Genomic DNA, 24,856 nt, shown 5'->3' with positions numbered 1-24,856 from the left:
AGTGATACGATCAGATTTTATGCCTCTGGTTAGGATTAATGCAGTAGTTAGCAGTCTAATAGGAGATGGCTGGATCAGTATTAAGGAAATTACAGTAATCAAGCCTGAAGGAAAAGAAGGCACAAATCTAGATCTCAGTGTGTGATAATGAGAGAAATGGGTGGACTGTGGCTGAAAGAAAAAGTTGATAAAAAAAGCTATCCAAAACACCCTACATGCCATTTCTGCAACAAGAAAATAAATGTTTCATTTAAGGGGAATTATTTGAGATATTTTTTTCCAATACTTCAGAAAGGCAGATACAATTAGCCTGGGCAGGCACTGCCTGTGAAGTCCTGTGTTTTTGTGTAGCTCTCTGTGTGGGCGTGTGAGTATAGATGCTCGGGTATAGATGGCCTTACTGGAAAGGTTGCTGACATTTGCAGTGCCGTATTTCCATTAGTGACCATCATGCGGTGGAGTACACGATGTACCTTTGATAACATTCATTCATGATCCATATGCTTGTATGTTCCCTGACCACGTGGAGCACATTTTTCATCTTATGACAGCACTAAATGTATTACATAAACTAGAAAAGCACTCAGAGAGTGCAGACCTCCGCCCATTAGCCCTATCTCCCAATAGTGAAGAATCCTGTAATAAATTCCTGGATCCGTCCCCATGTGCCCCCCACCATGGCATTCGCCGATTACTCCCACCCTGGTGGGGTGGAAACACAGTGAGGCAAAGCATTGGCTTGGAGGCATTGCCTGCTGGTGCCAACAGATGCACTGACACCCACAGTCTCACTGGACGACTGGAAGTCATGGCAGAGGGTGAATATTCCTCTATTCCTCCCAGCATTGTGAGTATTCTTGCAACAATTCGCTGTCTTTCTCTCTGTTACGCTCCGACTTGTCTCCTCGACCGGGCATGCGACTTTCAAACTCTATAAACTCCAAAACTTTGAATGGAAACACACCCAAAAATGCTGCTGGGATTGAAGTTACTCAATTCCTGGATCCAGATGGTGATCCGGATCACTCCCAATATCTAATCAATTCTTCCTTATGCCATTTCTGACATTTCCTGAAAATTTCATGAAAACCCGTCCACAACTTTTTGAGTTATGTTGCTAACAAACTAACAAACCCACCAGATCACATAACCTCCTTGGCGGAGGTCATGACAAATTGAACAGTTTCATTGGCTAATGAGGGCCTATAACAGATGTGTGGATATAAGTGCTTATATTTAGGGATTTGTGCAATGAAATCCTTTTCTATGTGAAAATTTAATGTGGTAAACTTTGTTAATCATTCCAGAGCACTCTTGGACTTACATTTCTCTCAGAACTATCAAAATGCCTAAGCATCACAACGAAGCAGCTGGAGGTGAACACTTTTATTGGTTAAAAATAAAGGTCTTATTCATAAAAGGACTGTATGACTTTTGAGCCTCATTAATCTGGGCAAGTAAGAAAAAAATGCACAAAGGGTGAAATGCACCCTTGCCGTTGCTGCAGAGATGACTGTAACCATCAGTTGAGGAAAAAAATGTTCCTGTTTCTAACTACTAATTCATCAAAACTTATGTTAATACAGTGAAAAATATTGCCTTCTGAGAGTTGGTGGTGACTACAACCCAATAACAATAATAGAAAGAATGGAAATTCCCTTTCTGTATGACAAACACTGTATAAAGGATTTGTAAATATTACAAATAGTTCCTGTTATTAATATAACCAGTTGTTAAATGAGGCCAGGGCTAGCAGCACAACACATCATCCACATGCTGACATGGTCAAGAACCATTACCAATGACAAAAATGCAAGTTTATTTGATTACCTCGTTCAATCTTGAGGTTTCCCTTGCTTGATCAATTCAAGGTGGAAGCTTTGATTTAAACACTGGACCTCAAATCACTTTTTTGAGGCTGACCTCCCCTCCACTCCTAGCTCATCATCCTATGTGGACAAAACTGCAAAGTAAAGGTGCAGATAGCTTCCTGCTACATTTAGAAGCAATTCTGTTTTTTCAACCTTTTTTTTAACCAGGTGAAAACCTGTTGAGAATGAGATCTCTTTCACAAGGGTGGCCTCGTCAAGAGGTCAGAAGCTCACGTCATAATAAATAATACAAATTCAAGATACAGATTACAACAATGAGTTAAAACAAACAATAATTTGGAGTGTGTAAACTGATTTAAAGTGCAGGAAATTAGGTCATAGTAACAATTCAAAAACACAGGCACTGTTCAATTTTATCATGCTGTCCGTCATATAAGACCAGAACGGAAAGCTTCAAGTGAAATGAGTTCTGACTCATGTTTCAGATCAGTCTGGAGAGTATTCCATGCAGAGGGGCAGCAAAACTGAAGGCTGTTTTCCCCAGTTTAGTCCTGACACGAGGAACAAGCTGAAGGAAAATGTCACTAGCACATAAGGTATAGTGGCTTTTAGTTCTGGTGACAAAACAAGGGAAACTGCACAGAGTAGAACAACTGCACTTTTACAACTTTTTGGGTGTGCATATCATCAGCACTTTGTCAATTAGACCTTGAGACAGAGCAGATAGGAACAAATGATGCACAGTCTTTGGAGATATAAGCGGTTGCAATTCTTGGGGAATCAGTCACTGACTTTCCATTTTAATTATATAGAATTATGTATTTAAGAAGCCTTTTGATTACTGTTTCAGAGTCATGCCACTGCACAATACACAAAGACAAAGTATTTTTCATTTCCAGCTCCAAATTTCACCATATCAGCTGATATATTGGTAATCAGTGTTTTATCCCAATAAAATAAATCCTGGCATCACACTAGTCAACACTTTTAAAACCTACTTTTCCCCAGACTGACTGAAATGCTGACTTCTAAATGCCAATGCCAGTTCCAAATCACACCACTGAGTCAGACTAGCCACAATCTGCTGGTTGGTGCTATGTAGGACAGACTGTACAGTTCACTTCACAAGTAGGATGGAAACACAGGGCACGGGGCCCAAGTTTGCACAAAAAGCCCTCACTTAGGTGCCACTTCCACCTCCCTGTCAGTTTCCTTCTGCTTCAACTTCTTCTCCTTATCTCACTGCAGCTTTCCTCCAACTCTTATACTTTCAATGTTTCCTTCATCTCAGTTTCTTCCTGTTCGGGCCTCTCCCTTTCCCTTTGACGCATGTATCCTGTAGGTCATTTATTATCTCAGTATGACTTTATTGTTTCAGTTTTATCATTTCACACTTAGTTTTTGTGCTGCACACCCTCTATGGACATTCAGTCTAGTGTTGGTGCTCCTTCCAAAGTCAGCGAATGTGCATTATTCTAAAAGCTGTTATTTTTCCATTCCTCCAAGGTCTTTCACCCTTTCTCTCTCAAAAACATACTCCTTCTTTTATCCTTCTCCTCCTTTCTTCTGACGTGCACATCTGTGTCCCTCGGCTCCCTCCCTAGTTTGAGTTTTCCATCCATGTAAGCACATTCCAGTGTAACGACAGAGCCGAGATCCCACAGTAAGAGCAGGTTCCTACAGCCAAATAGAGACTGACTGCAAAGTGCTGACTGACTCTCCAGTTTCATACCACAAAGAATAAGCAGAAAGAAGCAGAAAAAGTTATCAGCATATCTTTAAAAACACACGTTAGAGAGATGCTAAATGATGCCATGTGTCTGCCAGTGTTCAAAACGAAGAAACAGTTCAACTCCAAAACATGTTATTTCTGCTCAAACTTATGTGTCATGATTTTCTTGTCACACACTGGAATCGCTTTCCTCCACAGCAGGACGGGCTGCAGTTTACGTTTGACCAGAGCTGGTTCCTGTTGTGAGAAGACAAACTGAGAAGAGAGCCTGGGTACATTGAAAACAACCAGACAGAAACTCAAGACTGTGCTGACATTACTGTCACAGAGAGGTCAGCAGCTGTGATAACAACAAGCTGTACTGAGCGTGTGTGTGGGCAAGTACAAACACCTCATATTACAAGCGCTGTAAATGAAGAGTGAGCACAGAGACGGTATACGTGGTGACATTTTCAATAAAGCTAAGCTTTCAAAGGTTTACTTCTCATGTGCTTTCATGAAGAAAAAATAAAAACCTTCAAATTTAGAAAAGAAAATTTAGCCCTAAAGAAAAAAGACCACAAGGATATATTCAGAGCTTTAATACAGGGCAAAGATCATTAGCTTATCACTGTGAATCATGTATGAATCATTGTTTGGCCATTATCAGAGGGGGCACAAAATAATCAAAGATAACATGTAGATTTCAAAGAATTATTTTGTGCCTTTTAAGCTTTAACTGTTAGGTCTGTGAACAGAGTCAGGAATTGAGGAAAGAGAGAACATGCAGGAAAGTAGCCACACATTGTATTAAAAACCAGGTCAACTGCTTCAAGCACAGCTGCCTCTGTGCGATGTGCAGTAATAACCACTAGGCTACAGGCATTCAAAATCTGAGATGAATAATGATGCAGGAAACCTCTCATAACCTGCATTACACCTCTTCCACAATACTCTGGGGTCCTATCAGAGCAACTTCAGCTGTAGGCTGAGACCACCAATGAGGGGCCATCAAACTCTATCACTCCTATCCCTCCTCCTTGTTGGGCATTAAAGCTGCAAGTAACGACTATTTTGATAGCTGTAAAGTCATTGGTTATTGGAACAATTAACTGAAAAGTTGGACAAAATTTTTCATGTTTACTGGCTCTTATTTAGCTATTAGCTTTTAGCTTTTACTAGAGATGCACGATATTAGATTTTTGCCAATATCCGATACGCTGATATTTACAGATTCATTCAAGTCAATACCGATATCAGTACTGATACTTGAATAAGTATTTCAGACCTAAAACTTCAGTCCCTTGAACACAGTTTAAAGTTGTAGGAAGAACAAAGAAACAAACTTAATTCTGTAAGACACTTTAAAATGTAAGGAATGAGGATGAACAAAGAAAAAGACCTTAACTGATGTTTGTCTGTTGGTCCAGCCTAAAACTCCACAGACTTATCAGCATATATGGCCAAAATTTACAACTGAAATATTCTGATATTCACAGCCAAAACATTGGTTGATAATAATGGCAGAAATTTGGATATCTCCAGATATGAAGAAATGCCTTTTTAAGCTAATATCTGCTGATACTGATATCAGGACGACAATATTGTGCATCCCTACATTTTACCTTTAAGATTATTCCTTTAAACTAAAATTATGTCACTAAAATTAATAATTCATGCCATTCATTTGCCTAAACTTGAGACATAATAGTGTTTACGTAAGATGATGGGCTTTTTACTACCCACAGTTTGGTTACCTGTTTCCCAACAACAGTAATATGGTTAGACTCTTCGCTACTGTTCAGTGAACAAAAAAGGAGAGATGAGAAGGGGAGAAAAAGATGGAGTGTTCTAGAGCGAAGGCTTTAGAGTGAATGGGTGAAAATATAAATAAGAGAGACATCATGGCCCAGCATTGGCATTGCACTTTTAAGTTGAATAACAAAGATGGTTTATAAGAACCGTGCTGAGCCTTGATTTGCAAGGTCTGCTTTACAAATCTCTCAGGCAAATGTTTTAATACAAGTAGCATAGTTTTGTTTGTGTCTAATTCTGGAGAAGGTAAAATTGATCATATCTTTATCATGGGCGATACTATGAGCAGCAGCCAAGTGCAATATTACTGATCTAATCATTGATCTATTGTTTATCTATTTATAGTCATTTATACCACGTGCAATATGACTTTTACTTTCACTTTTATGTGTAATACAAGTTAATGGGCAATGAAACGGATTCGTCATTACCGTGTACAGTTATGTGTTATATTGTTTGCTATAACTAATATTGCCATGTTTTCCGGACCAGCTATGAGTACAAGTATAGTGCCTATAAAAAGTATTCAAACCCTTGGATGTTTTACCCTTTAATTCATTCATTTTATTTATTTATTTATTTAAATATTCACTCCTTTTAAAGTGACTGACCTAATTTAACAGAGGTCCAGCCAATTGGTGATAGTAGTCTCACAATTAGTATAATGAGGGTCACCTGAGTGGATGTGTCCCAAGTTATTATGGTATAAAGACACCTGTGTCTGGAAGGTCCAGTCTCTGGTAATCAATATTCCTGGCTACAATCACATCATGACAATAGAGAACACTTAGAGAAAAGGCTATTGAAAAGCATAAGTCAGAGAATGGATAAAATCTCAAGGCACTGATCTTCCCCTGGAGTTCAGTTAAATCCATTATAAAGAAATAGAAGGAATATGGCACATGTGTAAATCTGCCTAGATCAGGCCATCCTCACAAACTGACTGCGCAAGAAGGGGACTAGTGAGAGAGGCCACCAAGACACCTTTGACTACTCTGAGGGAGTTACATGCTTCAGCAGCTGAAATTGGAGAGAACTTTTGCCTGTATTCTTCCCCAGTCAAAACTTTATGGGAGAGTGGCAAAGAGAAAGCCACTGCTGAAGAATTCTCATGTTAAATCTTGACTACAGTTCACCAAAGGGCATATGGGAGACTCCATGGTCAAGTTGAAGAAAGTTCTTTGGTCTCATGAGACCAAAATGGTTATTTTTGGCCTTCAGCCAAGACTCCCTGTTTGGAAGACTCAAAAAACTGCACATTACCACGAACACACCATCTCCACTGTGAAGCACGGTGCTGCCAGCATCATGCTGTGAGGATACTTCTCTTGTAAAGATAGGTCCTGGGGTGTGTAGTTACTTATTTCACATTATATATTTTTATTCAGTTGATATCACTTTGTGTAGAATGTGTCTTCACTTTGACACTAGGGAGGTTTTTTGTAGAAAATTTGTAAAAAGAGCCAAATCATACTGGCCATGATGGATCATTGCAGATAAAATACATAAATTAAAAAATACAATAACTGTTCTTGAAATAATTTGAAAGTTTGAACGTTCATTTAATTTTCATCACATGCTCTTCATCCCCCCCTGTTGACAATTTATCAGTGCATAGTTTTCTTTCTCCTCAACTTTTGTCATCCTCATTTATGTTAAAATTCCCCAAACTGCAGACATGGCTCCAAATTTGGCTACATACTCACATAACGACAGGCTAATGTCATGCTTTTAATAACACAAAGTACAATTTCTTCAATGTACTTATGTTTTTTCAGAGTTCTTGGGCTTGGTATCAGTACCAATACCAGTTGATGCATCCCTAATTCCTACTGTCAATGTGATAGCCGTTTCTACTTTTCTGCTTGGCTGTTTTAGACTTTCACATACTTCTACAGTTGCTTTGTCAGGCACTATTTATTTGTATTTAGCACTTATATGTAACAGTTCCCTTATATCTTATGATTTGTCTGGTAACTTCTTCTTTGCTGCAGAACTTGCTAACCTTTTCCATTATTTAAATTTTTCCCATAATTTTAAGATATTTCCCCAATATTTTCTTGCTTTTGAAAAGTTTAAATACTATACCTCTTTGATAATCCAATAGGTGTTTTAATTTTACAAAAAAAGCAGCTTAGGAGGTGTCATGTGATCCTAAATCCTTAATATTGCACTTGTTTGACTGTAATAATGGTGCTCATATCACTTACAGAAAATCCCTTGATGTGTGCATAGTGTTGGCATAGCAGTAATATCCACTAAAACCCCCCAAAAACAAGACTATGTGTGCACAACTTCACGGTTTCATACAAACAAGGTGTATCATACAGCACCTTGCAAATAAACCTTATCATTCAAATGTATTTATTTATTTACCAACAAGTGAATGATCAAAGTGCAGACAGGGATCACTTAGAGCTATAAAAAGTAGAACAACAATATTTATTCATTTAACTTTGCTCTTTGGACAATAAAAATCTGCTCAACAGTCCAGTTCTCCAGGTTGGCCTTGTAGCTGGTAAGGGTTTCAGTCTTTGCTCAGGTACAGGTACATGCATGCAGACTAGGACCAACGTGCAGACATGCACATACACAGAGGCACACTTTCTTAATTCACTGACGTCAGCAGTCCTGATATGTCTCTCACAGCCCTGTGAGTTTTACATGTGGCTTTTCACAACCACAAGAAACACACAAGCACACACAGATAGCTCAGCTTATCTTATCAGCTGTTTGCTGCGGTAAGGTATTTAAAAGTGTTAGAAACCTCAATGTTCGTTGTCTGATTGGCCTTAGCTGTCCTGCAAGCTCTGCACAAATTTAATCTGGCTGGAAAATGACGCTGGAACGCACTCTACAAGATTCAAACCTGTTTTACAGGAGGTCAATCTAAGGGGAACCGACTAATTAACAACACAAAGAAAATTTTTCTGTAAGCAATTCAAAAGTGAAAATTTATACAATATAAAAAGCCAGAAGAAAGTATAGTTAAAAAGTGGGAGTATTGCAATCAGCAGTAAAGAAACTGGTCAGTTTTTCTAACAGTGCCAGTGAAATTTAAAACCACTCTAAAATATTGATGATAATCCTCCTAGGAAATAAGCAAAGGCATAGCCTGTGTTGAGAACAATAAAATATATTAAAAGCTTTTTCCTCACATTTGTTCGGTCAGGGTAAATACTGATTTATTACTCTGCCAAAGGAAGAAAAAGGGGAAGAAAACTGCCATAAAACAGTGCATACTGTTCATTTACATTTTGTATTCATGCTTTTCAATGCATATGTGTATAAGAGGAGTTTCAATGTTATTTTAGTGTAAAAAATAAAAAACTAGGCTACTTCCTTTTTTGTGTGTGTTTTTTAAATTAATTTAATTCCCATTCATGAGCCGCCTTTTCAAAGTGCAGCTGTTTTGCACAAAACTGGACACACATATTCACAACTCAAGAGCCGTTCTGTCCTCTGTGTCACACACACTCAGTCAGGGGGGTCAGTCTGCTGCTGTGAATGCTGTGTGCTGTGCCTACCTTTTCTCTCTCATCTCCCTCTAGCTCTATAAATAAGGAGTAGAAGCAGCTGCGTCCTGCTTCTCTTTGCTTTTCTACTTTAATGTAAGCACCATACTCTTGGTTCCCTCGCCAAACTGTCCTTCATGAAGTAAAAAAAAAATCCTACAAGTTAACCTTGGCCAGCGGCTAGTTTGTGAATAAGAAAATATCACTCTGTTGTAAATAATGCACACCAAAGTGCAGCTCAGCAATGCACTGTTTTCTTTTCTTATGCTGCTTCAGAGGCCACACACAGTGTGCAGGCCAAACTGTTTGCCAGCCCAAGTACTGGCACTAATTCAGGCTTTGCTTTGTCATTGGAGGGCCTTGACAGAGCAAAACAATCTAAAGCCTGCTGATTCTCACAGACAGCCACTGATTACAGCCATGAATACTAAGGGACCAGTGGCTAGGATCTTCATGTGTGGGCAAGGCTACACATTGCTCACTTAACTGCCACTGGTAATGTAACTGCTTTAAGAGGTCAGGGGTTTTTCCCTCCTATGTTACTACACTGTGTTGGGTGCTTTAAATTTTAATACACAATTACAAAACCTCGATGAGGCATTCAGACAGAGTCACTGTTTCTAAATCAGTGTCAAAAACACATTTCATGTAGTATACTTAAAGGCTGCAATAATGTTGCTTCAACTGTACTTCACTCTGGAAGTCATATTAACTCAAACGTCTCAAGCACCACCTGTTCACCACAGCCTACAGTCTTCACTAAACTACCCCTTACACTCATTCTCCCCCTCACATAGTTTGTCCATGTCTATGTGTTCCTGTAAAGCGTCCTTGGGTTTCTTGAAAGGCGCTATATAAATTCAAGATATTATTATTATTATTATTATTAAATACTTTAAAGAACAATGACTGAATACAATTGTGACTGTGAGTATTTTCAAATCAAGAAAGCAGGCACTGCTTTCATTTTCTTCCTGTAACATAAATTCTTTGGGTGCACACACAACAGACAGGGACAGCATCCATAAACTTTGCAAAATAAGGGCTGAAACTTAAGCCACGTATAAGAGTGGATGTAGATAAGCTCCTGGTGTGGTCTCGTAGAAGACTACTTGTTTTTGCCTGTTTGTGTGGCTGCAGATTGAGAAACTTTATGCCTATATATATGTGATCAATTTTATTTGGAACTCCATGTTTTGTTTTTGTGAGATTTAACAACTTCATGTTGATATTTTGTGAGTTTTAGCACATCTTACTACTACAATTCGAAGCGTGTCTGTGTTGATGTGCATGCCACGTTGTTGCTCCAATTGTTCTTGATTGTCACAGAAAACTTCTTGGTTGTACTGGTTTGAAACTGGTGTCATAAAATATATGAATATGTACAGATTTTCAATAAAATCCAAAATTGTTGCGCTGTACACTTCAGTTTGCTCTCCTCCTCGTCCCTCGTTACATCACTCCGAAGGTAGATGGCCTTCGCTTTCAAACAGAGGCGAACTTTACTAAAGGTAAGGGATTGCCTGGGACTCAGACTACTAGGGGCCCCATAGCGACATAATTAACTTAACCCTCTCTCCTGCACCATCAGTACTCTGCCGGTTTGAAATTTAAGCAGTTAACACATTTATTAAAAGCACAAAATATTAAGTTAACTTTGTCACGTTATAGACTGTTAGAAAGAGGAGAATCTCAAGATCTCTGTCAAACTGCAGTGTAAAAAATCAGAACAAATCCTGGTAATCTTGGTATCAGATGAAGGTAAGAGTCCAACACACAAAACTTGCAACTCTTGCCCTCATTTAGTCACAAAAGCACGCTAACTCAACAGCTTATCAATAAAACCACCATTAAACAATGATTATCTCAGACGTGGCAAATTGTGCGTTTGTTTTTGTTTTTCTTCCATCTGACAGGAGCGATGTATTCAAGAACGTTTACGCTCTCTATGGCTGGTGGCTTCTAAATAGGCAACACAAGCACACCCATGTGATCTTTGGTCTGTTTTGGCTGAGGATTGTGTCAGCAAAGCAATCGAGGGCTTTATTGCCTTCATTGGGCTTCGTCGGCAGGTTTACTCTACGTTATCTTGGCACACTTTTGGCCAGAAGCAAGCGGTTGTAGTTTTGGAGTTCCCCTCTCTATCTGTTTCTATCTACTTGGTTTGAGGAAACAGCATGTCTGGTACGTGGAAGTGTAGCCACTGCCATCATAACAACCCCACTGACAGGTGCATCTGTCCACACTGTACCTTCAACAGAAGCAGTGCTTCATCAGTGCTTCATTCAATCTGAACACCTTTCTAAATTGCATCAACATCAGCTGTGAGTAGTAAAATGCAAAAACATAGAATCATTTGTGTGAATTATGATATCTTTTTATGTCTTTTTTATTAAAAAAATGCTAAAACCAAGTAATTTGATGTAACTGTGTTATTTCACCAAATATTTGATCATCAATAATATTCAAATATGTTATCAAATGTAAATGATGCCTTTTTGAGAGGTTTGGTCGGTAAAACATGACTAAAAATCCAACATGGACCACAGATTATTTTCTTTGAGTACATTTCCATCTGTTATTTCTTACTGAAAACATTCAAACTTTGTTTTAGTCATTTGGTTTCCACATGTTGGATTTAGAGTCTGTAAGCACTTTTATTCCAGAAATAAGTGTGTTTATGTTGTTTGAATATTACAGTTTTCTCAAAGAAGGTGAAGAATATAATTCCAGTAAGTTGAGAGGACTAGTATTAAATATTTACTGTGATTTATTCTTGTATCTTGTTTTGAAGCTTAGTTGTCATACTTTAAGACTCCCTTAGTCATGTGATGTACACAGAAAGCTAAGTGTTTTGTTGTGAAATGCTTTTTCAGTCAATAAACAGTTGACAGCAGCGGTGGAGCATCATGTTTGTCATTGGGAAGTTTGCCAGGTACCTGTGCTGTTGGTCCGTCCTCGATAAATGTCGTCGTAGGCCTTCCACTGCTGAGTAACCTGGTAGGCATGGATGAACACAACCAGCACTGCAACCAGACAGATGAGAGGTACGAGCACTGCCGTGCACAGAGCTGCATAGATGTTTGGGATGAAGCACCTGGAGAGAGAATGGACGGAAGAGTGAGTGTTTGCCTTTTTGAAAGTAGAAAACATGCATCAAAAAGGGGGAAGTCATCCTAATCAAACTCATGAAACAGGGGCATCCAGCTCAAAGATATGCTCTAAAAACAATTGTTGTAAATGCTTAATAAAATCTGTTTGCTCAAGCTAAGATGTTGTTTCCTAAAGTTTCACAGACAGGATCTGACCAGTGAGACCTCTGAGCCCAGGACTCCCAGCTTTCTTGCTTAACAGTAGCAAAATAGGTTTGTTCTTAAACCTTTTGAACAACAGGTCACCATGGAGCTTAAGCAAGAAAACATCTAAGGCCAAAGATGGTTTATAGTTTTTGTTTCTCTGAAGAGTAAGAAAGGAGATTTTAGTGTTCGTCCCCTGCTCTGAAAGAGAGATGGAAATAAAGGTAATCTACTGAGAGGAGAAGCTATAAAATCTTTTTGTCAACAAACTCAACCTGAAGATTTACATGGAAGAACAGGTCAGACAAAAGGGGAGAATGTGAATTCTCCCTTTATTCATTTTGCTGTTTTTTCAATCAAATCATTTTGACAGTTTGTTTCCTGGGACATGGTATGACTCAGTCATTTTTTGGTGACTATCTCTATTGTTTTTCTCGGAAATCTCAGCTGTCCTTTCCCAGCTTCTTTCCAATCACACATGTTTGTTCTTCATTCAAAGAAAACTTAGCAAAATATTTTCCTTCTTCCTCATATAAACTGTAACCACACAATAACAATCAAAACACCCATGTGACGTTGTCCTTTTCACAAAACAAACTGGGCCTCTGGTTTTGTGAGAGGACACAGTGCAGATTGGACCTCCAGACTGGCTTCAGTAATCTTGAAATAATTTGAGCTGTACTAGACATAATATAAAGTAAGGAATGCCAAATAAAGAACTGAATCACCCTGTCCCAGCTAAACAGGCTATGAGAGTGTAAACACAGGAATATGGATATTTGTTCTTCTGTGAGAGGATGAGATCTGTACTGACAGTCTCATAAGAGTAAATAAAGACACTTCCTAAGGGACTATCCTTATAAAAAGCATGATTTAGGAAAAGATAACTACAGTGAGCATTTTTTAACAGGGTAAAAGCTGTCGGGACTTTTTCTTTTATTGATGTTGCATAATGAGGTAACAGCTCACTTATCAACAGCCTTGTTTAAAGGACAACTTATGTAAAGTTAATGGTATAAATTAAGTCTAGAGATATACTCAACTGGGTGTTTGCCTTTGACTTACATAATGTCATGCAGGATATGGAAGTTGTAAATTTAAATTTCCACAGGAGTGACTACAAAGCTGTCGGGACACCAGGTTAATTTCACAGGAAATGACTTGAGCTACTTTATAGCCTGACAATAAAGTAACTTCACCATGAATCATTCTCTTCTTGAACCACCGTTTTATATGCTAAAATTCAATAAGGACGAGTAAAGCACCATGTCCAAGGGTTCTCCCCCATAAAATATACAACATCCTACACTGAATTCCCTGACTTGTGGAAAATATGTACGCACCAATTTGTGGAGCAAGATTATTAAAATTGTATAAGATTGGCTAGAAAACAAAGATTGGATAAGAACACATGCCTTCTAAAATTTAATACTCAGTGGTAAATACCAGATTTTTTAAGACTTCTTATGGCCTTACATTTCAAATGTGTAATTTAAGACTTTCTAGGACTTTTCAAGGATCTACAGGAACTCTGTACAAGGTGTGTGCTTGACACCTGTTTGCACTGTAGCAGAGTGAAACTGAGACAGCTTGAGTGGTGAGAAAACGAAACAAGGATCTTTTCACACTCACGAAGGAGAAAAAATTCAAAGGCTGCCTCACTCCCTCAAAGAGGAAGGTACTCTTCCCTAGAAACTGAATACTCCTCTGTGTCTCTGAATCTCTCATGTATACACTCCCTGTCTCTCTCTCTCTCCCACTCAGGAAACACACATACACTCAATGCCAAGGGTAACAGCCACACCTCAGACTGTTGGCTAATTTTAACCGTGATTTAAAGGTTTGAACTTCATCAGTGTTCGACTTTGTGTGTCACGCCCACTTGATCTCAGACTCTCAAGTGCATAACTTACAATCTAAAAGGCTAACGCTGACAAATAGTCCTGTGACACAGGCTTATTAACATATAGTATATACAAATGCTTAAAATAGACACACCTGAGTCCGGATCATTGTGCTCGTTTCAAAAGGTGACCTCATGTGTTGTGTTCTAGGTTTTAGGTGCTCTAAACATAGATGGTCACCTGTTATTTTTAGCACACACCCAAGCATACAAAGCCATATATTATGTGGGTTATTTGAGGTGTTTCCCTCCCTGAACCTCTAAGGTTTCTAGGTGGGGAGACACATTTACCCATTGAGTTGATTGGGCGAGCTGCCTCCTCACATGATGTCACAGCTCAGGTGATTTCTGTTTTGCTCTGCTCTAGTCTGAAGGGGAATTTACCTGAGCCTAAAAAGAGACACTGAAGTCACCAGGGTTGACTCAGAGCGGGTTTTAAAAACACACTAAAGAAAACAGATTACGTTATTCCTCCTCCCTGCCATCAGCTCTAAAGACTTGTTTGTGTTTCACTCCGACCACTCACACGTCTCCCTGCACAAGCCCGTAAACAGCGTGTATGGTCCAACCGAAGCCGCCGAGCAGGACGATAACCAAGATGATGATGACCAGGGCAGGAAGTCCCCATCCCAGCAGGAAGTACAGCAGGTATCTGCGCTCTGTGTGCTCATCATTCATCACCAGGACTTGCCAGAAGTTCACCGCCTGGGGGGACACAAGTTGAGAAAAATAAAAACTTGTGGACAGAAAACAAGATATGCACCAACAAAAACACCTTCAAGCACCACAACATTTCTCTAAAACTAAGAGTGGCCTAAATCTGTTTGGAGGATTTCTCACTGTTTATATTAAGAAGACATTTGGACACCTCCATTTTTATCACATCCACATTGTTTCTTTGTAATCTAACAGGCTTCGACAGTCTCATCCGTCTGATAAACTGAGCCTTTCATTGTTACGTAAGCAGCTTTTCTGAGCACCTGTTGTTTGCAGTACAGACACAATGTCTTATCCCTCAGTAAGGACTTGAGCAGTCAATAAAGTGTCTTTCAGACAGTCTTAACCCAAAGTACTGCCGAGGAGCACAGGGCAAAGGTTCATTTTTTAAGTCAAGCTCAAAGCAAAGATAAAGCAGCTCTGGAATTTTCCTATCTAGCTTGCAGGCTGGGTTTATAAATACTTTTAATATAAAACATCTTAAATTCTAAACATTGCAAATCTAGACACTACCAGGAAAGCAATCGCACTTCTCTCTGTTTTCAATGTTTGTGACTGTCCATCTGTCTGTGATCACATAAGCAGGACATTGTGATGCAACAAACAGGAGGTGAAGGGATGCTGACCTCTCCCTCGGATAACCTCTGTCTCCCCCATAACTACATTGTATAATCAGGGATGCAACAAACATGGCTGAAGTAACACACAAGAGTGAACACAAGCACACAGACACATATTGTCTGTTGTGTAACAACTTGGCGGCACGCTGCACCGAGACAAAAGCATGCTGTTGCTCAGATTGGAGAATTGTTCTTATCTCGGCTGTGGGCATGCTGTAGCCGTTGACGTACAGTAAATGGATTATGGATAACTTTGTGCTGAGCTGCCTCTGTAATACATTCACTGACTGTTGATCCTGCAGCTGCAGAAATGTGCAGTATAATGTCACAATGCTAAACACAGATCAGTAGGTTTTAAAGGAGATGGCTTGGCGATTGTTAATGCCTTTGGCTTTGAGCTGTCTGCACAGGATTTACACTATTTAGTGTTGAAAAAGTTGATTCATCCTAATAAATTACACGTTGAGCCTTCATGAGCTTTTATTTGGACTGTGGATAGAGTAGGCAATTAAAGACAAAGAGTAGGTAATGATATGCTGGAAAGGAGCTGAGGGTTGGAGCTGAACCTGGAGTCACTTGGACTGGACTAATAACTAACCTCACATCACTGACATTGAAAATTGGGGGTTCTGATCCCAGTCAGGGCTCTATGTGTAGCCGGTGTGGGCCCTTGGTCGATGCCATGGGCACCTGTTCCACATGTCAGTCACTTTGGATAAAAGCATCTGCTAAATGATAATGTAACTTGTAACTCAATAGTGAAATAGAACCTAGGCCTATCCAAATGAAAATAAAATGGAGCTACAGAAATAATTTTTGTGCTTTTTAATCCAAGTATTCAGATATGTGCAACTTCTGATTCCAGCTATCTACAAACAATTTGTTGATGACCTTGAACCTCAAAGAGAATGATGAATCAATTCAACAATAATGTGCCTCATAAAAAATGGTCATTCTGCAGAGTAAGCCAATTAAATTATTAAAAGTACTTTCTACTGAAATATATGTGTTACGACCATGGTCTCAAAGTTTCTTTTTGTTAATGTTGTTGTTCTAGTGTTCCAAATAGGCTGTGCCTGCTGCGTGTGCGTGGGGTGACGGCGGGGTAATTCCCCTGACAGGTGATGGGATGGGCTCAGATTTTTGCTAGGGCTGAACGATTTGGGAAAATGATCTAATTGCCATTTTTTTACTCCCAATACTAGGATTGCGATTTAATATGCAATTATATTCCTCATCTAATGTTGTTCAACAAACACAAGAAACGATTGACTGTTTGCATAATGTGTAGAGCATAACATTTCTGCTGCAAAAAATGTATCAGACTGGCATTTTGACACATTTCAGGTTATAGAAATACACTGTCTGCGATTTGAAATTGCAGCAGACCATACTGTGATTTAGTCTAATTTGCAATTAACTGCCCAGCCCTTGTTTTTGCCCTGCTCAAATAAAACCAGGCCAGGAAAGAGGTGGTCCAAATCCCAATTTCAGCCACACACAGATCTCAGTGTTTTCACATGTTTACAGCAACCTTATTCCAAGATATCCAGTGTGTTAAGACACAAAGTTTGGATTTTACTTTACATGGACTTCTTTAAATTCACTCTGAGGTAATGATCTATGTTTGTGTTTAAAAATTAATTTTGAAAATAAATAATCTTTGTGTTTAAAACTTTTCAACGCAGTCCTCTTGGCTGCTTGAGTGAAATGGACATTTTTCATGTTGTTTTCTGGCCACATAGCATCACATATGTGCATATCAATTACTGTTATATTAAGATGGGAAACAGTGAAACATGACAATTTTATAAGAACAATGGGAAGAAATTTTCAAACAACAGGATTTTTAGATATTTCTGCTATATTGCAATATTTCTGTACCCCCTTTGCAAAAGTAATCTTATTCTTATAAAGCACATTGTTGGCGATAATGTGGGAAAAAAGAGATAAATCACTTCCTTATACTGTATTGTCCTTCTGTTATTCCATATTGGATGAAAATTCATAGTATATTTGAACCAGTTTTTTTTTCCCTTTTTCCAAAGATTGGTGCAAGTCAAATCCCCTTGAGACAATCAAGGTTTCATTCATTCATCTTTCAACTCTTGAAGAAGCTATGTATAGTGCAGTTACTGTTTTACACATAACATATTTTTAAAATAATTTTCACTAAATGCTGAAATCAGCATTTAAACCAGCTTATCCCAATTATCGCCTCCCAACTCTCACAGCTGATCACAACTCTTTCCCTCAACAGTATAGTCCATTTAATTGACAAACTTCTCACTAATCCCTGCTTGCATTAATGCTGATGATAGGTAGTGTCTAACCTGAAATCTGTGACACTGACACCCTGGTTGTTTATATGATCAACAAAACCCAGCGAAGCAGGGCAGAAGTACACTGCAGACCAGTGCTGAGGATTTGGCAGGTCTTTCCCTGCTGAGGAAGCTACACAGTGTTATGTAACATTATGCTGCTCCTCAGTGAGCTGAGGTTACCTCTGAGAGCCACTGCAGTGAAGAAAAAAAAAGGTCTGTAGAGCAATTAAATTATTGGCTGTTTTCTGGCATTATGTCAGCAGATATTCCCCTGACTAAATATTGGACGTGCACATACTGACAGAGAGACACACCCACACTCACACACACTCTACATTTATCGATTCAAAGCTGTCTTCATGGTCTGAGATGGGTTTCTGGTGCCCACGCACATCAGCCATTTAGCTGAAAGCAGATACCTGATAGGGGGGGTAAAATGAGTGGTGAGACATTACTGGGGTCGATAAGGAGACATCAGTGAGAACAGAAGGGTTTTAGTGGCACAGAGTGGCAGCTTCATATTCTTTGTCAGCTACTATTACTGCTGACAATAAAGAAATAAATGACTTTTTTGAACAAAGACAATTTATGAAAAAGTCTCCATAAGTGACAAAGTGAATGATAAAACCGATAATCTAATGAGATTTGTTTTCGCATGCTATTTTTCCTTCTATTTGTTTTTGTTTTCTGTCGTAAATTTTAGTCTGTGTTACCTTTACAAGATAATATCAGCTATGCTATTACATGAACTGTTACCATGTGTGTCTGAACCACTTTTCATCCCACTGTCAACTCTCATCATCTGGACTCTAACACTTTGTGAGCCTTTATCCCGCAAGAAATCTCAGAGGTCATCTGGTAAACAATCTGATATAAAGCCTGCATACATTCAGTACCGCTTGGTTCCAGTTTAAACCTATTGTGCTAACTCTCTTTTAGCTTATTCAAGGGGCTAATCTTTTAAAACTCCATCAATAATAATGTTCCAGAGGAGCTTATATCCAGTGCATAAACAATGATTACGTTCACTTACAAACGTCACAAGCTGTCAAAGACTGAAGACTGATGGAAACAAGGTTACGCAAGAGGGGGACAACTAGGGGAGACGGAAAGGAGAGAGGAGTCATTTGAGGACAGGGATCTTCTGGATTCAGGTCTGTGTCTCATGTTTTATGGCAGACCTCCTTTTAACCCCAGTTAAATGACTTGTACACGTTCCTTGTCTTGTTATCTGATTCATGGTTGGACAGGGACCAACAGTTTAAAGAGATTTAGAGTTACAAGACAATGGATGGCATTCTGACCTGAGGATATGAGATATTACTTGGGCTTTACTTTTTAATACAACAACCAGATTGACAAGACAATAGCTGCAATTATTTTTGGAATAAATCTGAATTGCATGGGGAAATATGAGCAACAACTATAAAACACAAAATTGTATGCAAGGCATATTTCTTAAGCAAATGAAAGACAAATTTTATCTAAAAAAACATACATGACAGGATTTGGAGAAGGAAGGCCAGCCTCAGTGAAGACTAAATTGTTTGGCAGTGTTCCTCTCTGGATAGACTAAGAACTAATACCCAACGTCACCACATTGCTGTGCCGAAACTACAAGTCACAAGTCATGAAGTCTCCCTAAAAGATTATAATTGGATTATACTGGCACATCCAGATTATACTTGATTTTTTGGGCCTTGCGTGCAGCAGAGATTGTTTTTACTTAAAACATGTACAATAAAAGTAGTATTTTGATGTGCAAGAAGTGATAAAAATATCTATCACATTTTTGATGTCAGTCAGATTTCGCATGTGTAAATCAAGTCGTTTTATCTTCATCATGTGTGCATGCTAAGCTCCAACTTGGGACTTTTCCTGCCAGGCTCTGTTCTTTGCAGTTATGTCACCAAAAAAAAAGAAGAAAAGAAAAATCGAGGTCAGATGGTCACACAGGAGAGGTTAGGAGCTGGTGGGGTGCGGCGTTACTAAGTGGTACCAGTCTAGGGTCAAAGATCACGTCATGCAGCATTATGGTACCTTCATCTTACCCCCTAATCAAAACCTGCCTAAGCCCACGTGGTGGAGGAATGAAGTTTCACTGGCTATTACGCAAAAAAAAAAAAAAAAAAACATGGCTCACATAAGGAACAAAGGAAGAATGGGGCCCCTGTTCATGCCAAGCCATGAGGAAAATAAGCAGGAGAAGAAGAGGTGACTTTGGTTAGAGGAGCCTTAAGTAAGAAATAATCAATTCTGATATTATTTTTAAAAAGTTGTTTGTTTCAACTGTGAGAATCTCCACACAGAAGTAGACATTTGTATTTGATTAAATTTTAAATAATACCTCTCATGGCTGTATGGGTTGTACACCAGCATCACAGTATTATCTAAATCTCTTATCCACAGTGGGTTTTATGTAGATCTTGTGTAATATGGGTAATTTGTAGTTATGTAGTTTGTGTCATTGTTATGTGCTTCTGATTAGATGGGGATATTTTTCGTATTTATTTCCTCTGTTTCTTGTTGATTCTGCAAAGGCAGCCAAATATGTGCAGCGTTTGAGTTCAAGACAAATTTTCTCAAGGGGGCAATCAAACCCTACTGTATGGTATTGTATGGTATTATACTGCATCATATCATATCAAATCGAAACATATCATATCATATTGCATGGTATGATATGGTATTGCATGGTATTGTATTGTTCCAAATTGCAACGTCTCTAAATGAACCGCAAACAGTAACATGACATTGATATTCTGACTTATTGTATCATACACTGCTGTACTGTATTCTATCATATCATATTGTATTGCACCGATTGTATTTAATTACCAGAGTTGGGGGTAGTGTGTTACAGAGTAATTCATAAGAATATTCATTACTTTTTAATGTCACAAATAACGTAAAATGTTAGTTTTGTAATTGATGTGATCTACTGTTAGTTAACTTTTTTATAAAAGTAATCTGTTATTCCCCCTTTCCCTTTCTTTGGTGGCCATAAAAAGAAAGGAAGAAAAATAGAGTATCCCCCAAGGATCTACACTGTTTCTGTTTTTCTCCTACATGTTGGCATGTAGCTGCGAGATGTTAGAGAAGACAGTGTTTTATGGTTGAATGAATTTTTTATACACTGAATTTTTGAACAAAAGGGACAAGAACAACAACAAGCTGAAACATACACACAAAAGTTAACTGTACTGTATTTTTGTATTGTATTGTATTGTATTCACAGCCTTTGCCTAAAATTGTATACCTCTGCTCAGTTCATTGTCAGACTGGAAGCATATTAACCCTTTCAAGCCTGAATACACAAATTATTGCCAGAAAATTCTCATTTTTTGGAACTGAAATGTTTATTTTACTTTCTACTGAAATCCAAAAAAAATTAAATTCCATAAAATTTAACATATTTTTTGTATCTCATTTGATACATGAGGTGCTTTTGGTAACTCATAATCCAGTTGAGGGTATTTTTTTTTATCATTTCTTAGATTGTATTCAGAATATTTTTTTGTAATTTATTGATCATATTGATTAGATAGAGGTATCATAAAAGTATGTATCAAATATGATACAACAGGCTTTCAGGGGTTAAAGAGCTGTTACGTTTTACATCCTTTAAGTGATGCTATCAGGCTGCAGAGTTAGATTATAGGCCATAGAGCAGTGGCTATGTGTTATGTGACAGTCCTGCCTGTTAGAGGGAACTGTAACGGGGCTGAATGCTGCTAGTGCTGTGCTCATTGTGATGAACTCTGAACTCTGGTCTTTATTATAACAGAGTATAGTCTTCATTGTAATACTAATGATTACCATTGGTCTATTATAATAGGCTATAACAGAGAGTACAGTCCAGACCTACCTTCTTTGTACAGTGTCTTAGGATAACGCTATGAATTGGTGCTATATAAACAAAGATTGATTGATTAATTGAAAAGAAAGAAGAGAAGAGTTGAATTTCTGGTTATGCAAAAATACTCTAACCTGGCTCTTTTCCTGGTAGGTAACATTGTAGCATAATAAGGTACTCCTTAGTTTGTAACGCAGTAAGGTGGCATATTACCTTTAAAAGTAACACTACAAATACTGATCATAACATAATGTAATGTTTCCAAACTTAACATAGTGCAATGCATTGTATAATAACGCATCCTATTGTTACATAATGTAAAGTTAAGTAACCTGACATAGTGTATTATATTGTACTGTATCTAAGTTTATAGTATGGTGATGAAATAGGATATAAAATCTACTCTGCTGTATGATTTTTTTACCAACGGACTGATTTTATTGACCCACTTGAATTTCAGCTCAAAAAAAGGACCCATTGTCTGGTGCAAAGCTAACAGAACAGACATTATTATAGAGGCTTTCAGACCTTATTTACTTCATTATGAGGTTTGGCAAAGCGGCTTTATTCTCTTTATGGGTAAAGCAGCAGAAATTGAACAAACAAGCAGGATATTAATGTGTCATCAGGAAACTATTTGCAAAGGAACAATCCCAAAAAAAGGATATCATTGGGGTATTTCTGCTGATGATGGTTCTGCTGTTTATCACATCAGAGTAATATAACATTCATGTTTAAATGTGTTTGTTCAACACATTAAATAGCATTTTAATTTGGAGTCATGTTTGTGTAATGCTGCTTTTGAACCTGTGTTACCTGTATGAGCATCCAAAAGAACTGACTGAGGTGGAAATAGTGAGAGAAGAGCGCCAAAGCAGCACAGCTGTCCTCTGAAAACATTCGGCCTCTGAAAGTTGACACCAGGAAGCAGATCTGTAGAAAAAGACAGATTTAGAATCAGTTGCCATTGTGTGTTAATGAGCCTTTCATCCTTTATCCTCATGAGCAGAGGCAGGTCACATCTTCCATTACTCCCTGGCACACTTGCATAAACACACAGGTGCAGTGTCCCTTGCAGTTTTTGAAGGAGACAGTGATAATCAGATAGCCCACCCCCCTTCTAAAGAGAGCCACCCTATCCTGCAGACCTGTTACATCACCATGCAGCAAGCTATGCAGGCGTGAGCAAAAACTAAAAACATCAACAACATAAACAACACTGACAAATATGTTCCTCTTCGTATCTTCCCACACGCACAAAGATGTGTACAAACGTGTGGGTGAAACACTTTTTCAAATAACGGAAGAAAGGGCACTGCAGAATCCCTGCAGAAAGCATCTTGTGGTAAGTGCGTGTGTGTGTAAGAGAGAGAGAGAAAGGAGATTTTTGTAGGCGGGAAAGCATCGGGGCCAAAATTCAATTTGTAACATTGGAGGCAGGACAGGGTGGAAAACCCGTGAGGGCAGCAGAAAATACTGCTGCTCTGCCATCCATCGCAGAGCTTCATTAACCTCCGCCACTGACAGAGTGTGGTGCCAATGCAGGCGGCCGATTGTTACATAACCTGCAGTCTGTCGGCCCTCTGCCAGGACCATGGACCAAAAAGAGGGGAGAGTGGAAGAGAGTAGGAACTGTGGGATGCGAGGAGAATGATAAATGAGTTATATCATATGCATTACACCCAGCAGTTAGGGACTTACAGACACAGCTGCAGTTACTGTAAAAAGGATTTAGTTTTAACAGCTCTGAGTCTAAACCTAAAGTAATTATATCTGTAAGCTCAACAGTTGTTTGATTTGATATACAAAGACAAACATATGGTTCTAAAGGCGGACTACATGAGCTCTTAATAGCTCCACAACAAGGCAATGTATACTGCTGGACCCACCCTATGGTTTCATCTAATTTGCTTGGAAAGACAGTCTCTATAGTAACCAGGTAAATAGGAAGCAGCTCCAGCAGCCTTTGTTCGACTTGTATTGTATTGAGATAGCTTCTGAGAAAGAAGAAGATCAAGGGACATGTCCATCAGATTACTCTACTGTGTTTTTCCTTCCTCTTAATTCTAAATCCCCATTCCTGGATTTTCCAACTCTTACTAACCTCGTCCCAAGCTTCTGTTGACTAAGAGGAAAAGTCAGGGGGTTTAAAAAAAGAAGAATCACGAGTCAGTTTCCCATCCAAGCCCTCTAGGGTGTGAGCAGGAAGGACAGAACAGGAAATAAACTCATGCCCGAACTGCCTGGAATCGAGCCTGACTGGGAAATCTGTCCAGGTAGCTTTTGGGAACAAAGATTGTGAGTGTTTTTGGCCGGGAGTCAGCCTCGATTGGCCAAAACGCACAGAATGAGTCACTGTCCATCCTTTCAAAAGCCATCAACAATGGGGGAACCACTATGCGGTGAATGCTAAAATAAACTCCAGGATGGCAGACACATAATCATAAGCAAACATGAAGTGCTTACACTGTGTAAAACAGAAGGCTCTTATTTCATGAGATCAAGCGTGGCGTGCATAAAGAGGTGACAGCATACTTAAGGTATTTTCCTGGCTTTTTCCTTACAAAAGCACTGAAGAGGGATTCATCATAAGTAGGCGTGTTGAGCAATATTCACAGATCACTGTCGATTCAATGCCTGGCATCCCTCTGTTAATGAATATGTGGGTTGATTTTGTGAAGACTAGCCTTTACATAAAACAGCTTCAAGCAATGTATCCACACACATCCATTCTGAGTTCTCATGACAAACCTCAACAGCCTCAGGGATCAATATTGACCCACTGAAACTACTGACCTGTGTTCTAACAATGATGTAACTGGTGAGAAACGACCTTACAGGGAAAGGAGGGCAAGGGGCTTAAAAGAGTGTGTAAGTTCAGTCAGAGGTTTGAATAGACTCTAACAGGTCACTGCCCTACTGATGTGACTTTGTGTTGGAGCGTTTTTGTCCTCTGGAGCTGGGCTAGGAGCTATGTGGCTCAGGTCAGGGATGGAAACCAGGTAAACTGGTTTGGTGAACCAGTTTGGATGACTCAGGAGATAAAAGGGCGTATGCATGATGATTACATTTGATTAGAGCCTGTCTGATCACCACCTGTCTCTTCAAAAGATTTTAAAAGTGGTCACAGACTAGTACATAGTCTGTGGCAACTTCATCTGACTCTTTATGGCTTTTGTGCCTGTTTCATAATACACTAATATCGCAGGTCACTAGGGTCTGGCTAGTATATCCCAGTACATGTCTTATGGGTTATTAGGGCAGAGC

The 24,856-nt window shown here is 38.9% G+C and overlaps 1 protein-coding gene across 1 annotated transcript in view; it reads right to left on the bottom strand.

Annotated features, from left to right (window-relative positions):
- The window catches only part of adgrv1 (adhesion G protein-coupled receptor V1), a 141,870-nt gene that overhangs the window by 27,778 nt on the left and 89,236 nt on the right, over window positions 1-24,856 (bottom strand). Inside the window, exons 88-90 of the mRNA XM_041787698.1 lie at window positions 22,406-22,522; window positions 14,599-14,777; window positions 11,813-11,970 (exon numbers count right to left, since the gene is read on the bottom strand). Of these exons, the coding sequence (XP_041643632.1) occupies window positions 11,813-11,970; window positions 14,599-14,777; window positions 22,406-22,522 (454 nt within the window). The remainder of the gene's footprint in view (window positions 1-11,812; window positions 11,971-14,598; window positions 14,778-22,405; window positions 22,523-24,856) is intronic.

Source organism: Cheilinus undulatus, linkage group 5 (assembly GCF_018320785.1).
Source record: "Cheilinus undulatus linkage group 5, ASM1832078v1, whole genome shotgun sequence".
In the NCBI taxonomy this organism is placed as follows: domain Eukaryota; kingdom Metazoa; phylum Chordata; class Actinopteri; order Labriformes; family Labridae; genus Cheilinus; species Cheilinus undulatus.
This window is presented reverse-complemented; position numbering and strand designations above follow the sequence as displayed.